The sequence below is a fragment of the Amblyomma maculatum genome, chromosome 1 (assembly GCF_055883805.1).
Source record: "Amblyomma maculatum isolate TAMU_Amacu chromosome 1, ASM5588380v1, whole genome shotgun sequence".
Classification (NCBI taxonomy): Eukaryota; Metazoa; Arthropoda; class Arachnida; order Ixodida; family Ixodidae; genus Amblyomma; species Amblyomma maculatum.
The window spans coordinates 276,552,187-276,559,136 of record NC_139344.1 but is presented as its reverse complement, the minus strand read 5'-3'; the positions used below and the strand labels follow the sequence as shown (position 1 = coordinate 276,559,136).

Below are 6,950 nucleotides of genomic sequence, written 5' to 3'. Positions count from 1 at the left end.
GAACAAAAGGACAAAAGGTAGGTGGCAGTATATCACCGCTCACTTAAGGTTTTTCGATGTTGCCCGCGCGCCGTCGTTCAGGGTGATGACAACGCCGCCATTTTGGTTCTAAGGAGCGCTTCGGGCATCGGCATGACTGCGCATGACCGCCCTAACCGGCTGCAGGGACGAGCGTGGCAAGGACGACCGCACGGACAGCCGCTTAAAACCAAAATGACGCCGCGGCGGCGCGATGCGGTACAAAGCGTGTCATTACCCTGAACGGCGGCGCGTGGGCAACCTCAAGGCACCCTAGCTCACTTCCTCGATGCACGCCGAGCCTCCCTGATGTGGCGGTTCGCAAGAGGCATATTACCAATCTGGCCTTTGTCCCTGCGACGTCGGGAAATGTTGACCTGTGTCCCTTCAGCTTGGCCCGGGAGACAGCGAAGCACACCTTTCTGGACTGCTTAATTCCCGCAGCACTCATAGAGCGTCTAAGAGATGTGTTCGACTTCCCCAGGATCCCATACCCCACCGTACGCTACTTCAACCCACTTCTAAAGGAAGGGCGCAAGCTGTTTGTCTTGACACTGGCAGAGGTCAACTATCAGGTGTGGTTGGCCCGCTGCAAAGCGGCCTACTCGAACAAGACTCCGAGCCCCCATGAAATTGAGACCAAAATCAGTAAGGAACTCTGGTTCCACCTGGAGAGAGAGAGACGCCACTTGGGGGTTAAGTTTTTTGAAGAATGGGGACACTTCATGGTGATCTTCAAAGAAGAAAACGGAAAACTAGAAGTGAGATATTAGAAGACTTGCTCGCGTCAGGCTTCGACCCACCGTGGTGGTGCGGACGTGGTGCATATGCACTGCGACCGCGCCCCGGTGGGAACAGGCCGGATTGCATGAGTCCCTTGGCTGGGAAAAGCCGGCTCCCCGAAACAAAAAACCCCACAAACCTTATGGTGCGGGAGGCCTTGCCTGGGGTAGCCGTAGGATGATGATGGTCGCAGGTTGAGGTCTGTACCCTCACAGGAGGATCGCACTTAGTGCATCCTTCCTTCCACCTGACAAAGCAAAGGTTCGTTTGAACGTCGTGACGGTGGTGTGCCCCAGAGTTCGATAGAGACGATGTCATACCACTAGAAGTATTCTACACCCGAATGAAAATGGCCAACGACGCAAGGGGTGCTCATAGGTGAAGTGCTTCCCCTATGGCATAAATAAAGTTGAAACCATAGAGTAAACTACTATATGCAAAAGCCATGTTTTACTTTCAAGCCGAATCTAAGCGTAGCCATGCAGGTTCTCGCGAAACTCCAGGTTTAACCACAAGCTAAACCACAGCTAATTTTTTTTCTTGCCAGCATGTAGCACTGTTCATGTTGCAATTTTCTGCTCTCCCCCTGTAATGCCTAAAGGCGCTGCGAATAATGTGATAAATAAGATGAACGTAGTGGTAACGTATTTTGTGAATTATGCTCTAAAAATCACTAGAGATTTTATTTGGTCGTATCTGAAGGCCTATATAGCGCTGGGAATTTTAGGTCGGCCCCAGCGCGTTTCTTTCCTTGGGGAGTGTACACTGGCCTGGAAGCATGCGCTGTGCTTTGTCAGACTCCTTGAGGATGTCTCGTCGTCGGCGCAGGTGAGCTGGCCGCAGAGCGCTGGCCACTGGCAGCTGAGGCGGCCGGCTCCTGAGAGGCGCTGCCGGCGGCGTCTGGCCGCATGGACGACGAGGAGGCTCCCCAGGGCCAGGAGTCTTCCTCTCTGGGCGCCGAACGCGCGCTGGGCGGCTTCTGCAGCCGCTTCTGCCGGGGCCTCTATCTGCTCTTCATGCTGGCGCTGTTCGGTGCCGCCGTGGCCGTCCTGGTGCTCTGGGCGCCGCCCACGCCTACGCAGGTTAGAGGGCTGCGCTCCGCCCGCGCTGAGCCCCACTAGTCCCAAGCCATGGTGTTCACAAACATCCAATGCACCTGACTCGGAGGTTACTCCATGCAGATTCTACATGCAGATGCAGAAAAAGACTTAGTAGAGCCCATGTTCTTTCGTTTATCGCCATGTTATTATCATCATCACTGCAGTAACAGGCAGTAAGCCATGCATGTACTTCAAAAGCAAATGAGTAGAAGATTGCGTTCTGGACACTAGATCTTAGTTGACTGGCTTAGGCCTCCACTTGCGCTGAGAGCTTATTGTGTTATTGTTGAGATGCAAAAGCGCGAAGGTACAAGGACCATGGCAGAGAAGTGGACGATACGAGCGCTGACTTTCGCTCAGCCGAAAAGCAGTTACCGAAACGTAGAATTGAGAACCATAACCCAGAAAATGTCTGAAAATATACGCAATTCATTAAATAAATTTCTCGCCATTGGGGTTCACACCCAGGCCCTATGCATATGCCAGGCGGGCACGCCAGGCATAGGCCATGAAGGGTCTTTTTTTTTTTCTGCGTGATATCTATTATAATGAAGCAATGTTCTTTGCCCGTTAACTTTCTACAAACTATTACGACATCACTGTCACATCACACTGTGCGGAATACGTCACAACTAAGCACCCACTAGAAAACAGGCAGTGTGGAGGAACGCATCACCAAGAGGGAGTGCCACTCCGGTTCGAACTCAATTTGGGCATCTCTTTTTTTTTTTTTAGATGAACAAGTCATTGTTCTGAAGTGGTCTTTTGCTTAAACAACAGATTCGCAATGGCAGTCTATAATACATGTTTTCCAGAGACTGTGGAAGTCAGTTAGAAAATAAAATGCATGTCTAACGAACTAACAACAAATGGGAGTGCGGTGAGTTATCGGTACCATATAGGATTCGGTGTCAAATTAAGTGTCTTTCTCAATCTCCGTTGCAAGGTATTCTTGGAGAGAACTGCATCTTTGCAATTAATGGAGCAATTCTCAATCGTTTCTGGGACATCACAAAGGCGGAAATTTACCGTATACACACAAAAATGCCTTTTATTTGTAACCACGCTTTAAGAGGCAATATCTCGGTGTGTAACTTGTAGAAAAAGGTCTTCGTACGTGGCGAGAGATGCATTTTATGTAGTCTTAGGAGTACGTGATACCCCTGTAAACCAAAATGTACTGTGTTGTACAACAGCGCAGATAAAATTAGGTCCTTGTACAATCGTTTCCTTGACACTGTAAACATGAATTCAGAGGAGATACGAACAAGTAGGAAATGAACAGCCAAGTACACCTCCGGCATTAAACACCATAAACACGGATAAACTGAATTGGCTTATAAGTCTGCACGTACTAACGGATGTGAAATGTCGCGAAAAAGTATAAATCGTGAAACTATCTGTCGAACATACAAGGGTCGTTGGCACCAAGTGTGTTAGAGGGGAGCAGAAGCTGTGGTGCGTATGACCTACTAACATGTTTTGGATGTGTACCGAGGCTAGATAAATGAAAACTTTAAAACTTGAAATTTAATAAAAATTGCGGATAAAAAGACCTCTGTCGTGTCTACTCTTCAGGTGAAGCGTAAGAGTGCTCCTTTTCCTTTCTTAATAAACCATTTGTTCAAAGTTAGCACTCCTATCTTCCACTCCCCTATTGTCCTTGTGCTCTATATATGCCCTCTATATACTACAATAGTTCGAAGGAAACTTTATATGCTGATTTGAAAACAGTTTCTATCACACCTGGTATATTTTGCGAAATTTTTCTCGACTGTGTTCTACCAACACAGTCGAGAAAAATTTCGCAAAATACACCAGGTGTGATAGAAACTGTTTTCAAATCGGCATATAAAGTTTCCTTCGAACTATTGTAGTACATCACAGCACCACGATGATGTGGATCTCAACAAATGATTCAATGCAGTGGCTGCAGTTCAGTTGTTTCATTGCATGATTTATTGGTGTTCTGCGTCCTCTCAGAACACTTGCCCAAAAGGCCGAACAAACACAAGGCATTAAACATGGGCTGTATTACTTTTATAACACCAGTTGCAAGGCTATTTTCATCGGAATATGCCTCAGGACTATACCTTTACTGAGTATACAGTTGTACCCAAACCAAGCCCCTAGAAACAGCTCCTAATTTGGCTTCTCGCTCGTACCTGCCTTTACAAATTATTTTCCGCAGAACTTTATTTTCCTTATCCGTTCCATGATCGTTCTTTCAAATATTAGACCAAATAATATGGAGGAATAGCGTCAAAAATTGGCAACATATAGTGAAATGGTACGAACAACAACGCAAAAGCAGATTGTTTGTTCCTATTGAAAAAACAATTGCAGTTTCTACTTACAAATATGCAAGGACATGAATACATTTCACAGACCTAGGCATTTTATTTCTATATTAAAGTTATGTATGCCGACAAAAGAGCTAAGGATAACAGAAACGCTCATGTGTGCAATTTTTTAACACCAGAATTCACCGCATCTGGCGCCATATTTATATGGCTGCAATGCACCTTCCCCCTCGCCGCTTCTCACATTGTGTATTATTAATTTTTGGCAATGAAATGAAAATATATTTCGGGACGTTTTAGACCCTTTGAAACGGCTCGCATCATTGAATCTGAGATCAATTCACTAAGAGTGGCCCTCTTGCGGCGAAGTGAAAAGTGGAACATTCAGATGTTTTTTTTTTCTTTCTTTAAGAATCAGAGTGAGACGATCTCAAGTGAACAGTCAGAAGCACTGTTACCCATCTCTGGTCAGTATTTTTTTCGCATACTTTTTATCGTGCCAAGATGTTTTAAAAGCGCACCACGGAAACTCTCAACACCAACGGGCACCAAACACAGCGAGTGTCCAGTCGCGCCATTTCCCGGGCCGAAAGGTACTCGGGGGGCGGTGACCCTATCCTCATTACTTACAGAAACGAGACCGCAGACATGGGTAAACTCATGACGCCAACCGCCTAAAAATTTATTTTTACTGTTGCGATTCTCTTAACTGAAAAGTGTCTCACAATAGCACTTACTATAGTACTTAATGTAAAAAAAAAAAAAAAAACTGCCGAGGTGTTGCAAACTGGCGGAAGTTTTACTTGGACTGTGCGAAAGGAGCTATACTTTTTAAATAAGAACCCCTCCGGCTACTCCACTGTACTAAGTACTCAAGTCAACAGCTTGAGAGGCGAGCTGGTGCCACATAGCACCCAGAAATATGGCACAACAAACACAATCACATGATTGCGGCTGTGTTGTATCACGTGGTTGTGATTGTGTTTGTTGCGCCACATTTCTGGCTACTAAGTATTATGTGCCAAAGGCATGGTCGTAGTTTTTCTTTTATAACGCCTGCAACACCAATACAGCATTTTCTGCAGAACAGGGTCGTTAATAAAAACGTCATTGCGCGGCCCACCTGTCGACGCGCTCCTAACGCGTTTCGGCCGCACATGGTTCCTTAATGAATGTGCACCGAAATTTGACCGCACGAGAACCCTATCACTTTGAGAAGGCAATCTTTTAGTCCCTGAACGCAACGGCGAGGACGAGCAAAAATGATTGCTTTTCAAGCCTTGAAGGGGTGTACGACCAAAAATGCGCAATCTGGCGTAACACGCTCATTTGGCTTCACCGCAGGTTTTCCTTGGCGCTGTGCTGTTCGCCATGGGCGGCTGCTGCGGCCTGGTCTTCGTCAGCTGGGACAGCGTGGTGCGCTCCACCCGGCTGGGCTGCTGCTGTATCTACGCCACGTCGGTGGTGTTCTGCGCCGCCCTGCTGGGCGCCGGCTCCCTGCTGGCGGAGCGCACGCCGCGCTACGTGCGCGAGGACGGCCTGGTGCTGCTGGGCCTAGGCCTGCTGGGCCTGCTCTTCGTGGCGCTGTACGCCCTGGCCGGCCAGCGCGCCGCCGAGAGCTCGCGCCAGGATGGCGGCTCCTTCTTGGGGCAGCTGACGTCGCGCACGCGACTCAGCTCCAGTTCGGCGGCTGTCGAGCTATGCAAGGCGCTCTTCACGGAAAACCGCGCCTTCACGCCGCAGCGTCTGCATGAGGACGAGGCCGGCTCCAATAAGGTGGTCATGCTGTGCGTCCTCCGCTCGGACGCCGATGGCGCCAAGACTGTCACCTTCGTTGAACCCGGAGGCTCGGAGCCCCAGTCTGAATCGGCGGCCGAGCCATCGTTTCCAGACACTCCGGCAGGCGAATCGTCTGATCCGCCTGTTGTCTAAGCCGTCATTCGACGGACTCAGGCCCACGCGAGCATAACTGCAACCGTTCTCGTCGACGTGTGCCTTTCTTCAACAGCGACTTCGATGTAGGCAGCCCTTTTTCCATCTTCAGCTTAAGCACACCCCAACGTTAGGTCGCACCTTGGTAAGGAAGCCTAGCAGCGCTTCGTTACCGCTTTTCCGGGGTCGGAAACGTCAATGGGGCCGCGCCTAAGGCCAGTACAAAAAGCCATTGCCTAGCACAGACGGTGGCTTGCTCGACTGTTGACGGCCCGGTTGCACCGATGAAGCTCATCCTATAAGTGCATGTCTACCAAACACGAACAGCCTAGTCAGCTCATTCGCAGGAGCAAGGCTGAGCCACGAGGAAAATGGAACTTAGCTTTCTTGAGCCGTGTCCCGTCCAACCGATCTAATGTTGCTGATTGCCCGCTGCACTTGCGGCTCAGGTCACTGATGAGTGGCCTTCGTGCAACTGGTTCAGGATGGTTCGAATGGCAGCATCGACGGCTTGAATCCAGATGGATTCAACTGTCAGCGCGAAAGTTAGACCGCTTGTAGCGTTCGCTCTTGGAGCATAATCCTTGGTGTGATTTGACCAGTGCAGTTTGACATGAAAAGTTCGCGTCCACAGGTGAGAATAGTACAAAGGCAGCCATTACATCTTCTGGTAAGCTCGCGTCCGTCACTATACCACAAGCTGGTGGCTATTTGAGGAAAACCCTTTATTGGGGATTTCTCACATGACGCGGTCCTCTGGACTCAATAACTGGTAATGAAAGCTTGTCAATACGATCAAACGACGACAGTTGTG

The 6,950-nt window shown here is 48.8% G+C and overlaps 1 protein-coding gene across 1 annotated transcript; it reads left to right on the top strand.

Moving 5' to 3' along the window:
• Positions 1-1,570: 1,570 nt before the first annotated feature.
• On the top strand, positions 1,571-6,178 carry LOC146206601 (uncharacterized). The gene is made up of 2 exons (XM_084587046.1): positions 1,571-1,883; positions 5,549-6,178. Exons 1-2 carry the CDS (start codon positions 1,710-1,712, stop codon positions 6,134-6,136), a joined length of 762 nt encoding a protein of 253 aa, XP_084443172.1. The 5' UTR covers positions 1,571-1,709; the 3' UTR covers positions 6,137-6,178.
• The last annotated feature ends 772 nt before the right edge of the window (positions 6,179-6,950 follow it).

What these genes read in the sequence shown, in the direction of transcription:
- LOC146206601 (XM_084587046.1), top strand. Translation starts at nt 1,710, where the DNA reads ATGGACGACGAGGAGGCTCCCCAGGGCCAGGAGTCTTCCTCTCTGGGC. An exon ending in CGCCGCCCACGCCTACGCAG is followed by an intron (nt 1,884 to 5,548) that starts GTTAGAGGGCTG and finishes GCTTCACCGCAG; the next exon opens with GTTTTCCTTGGCGCTGTGCT.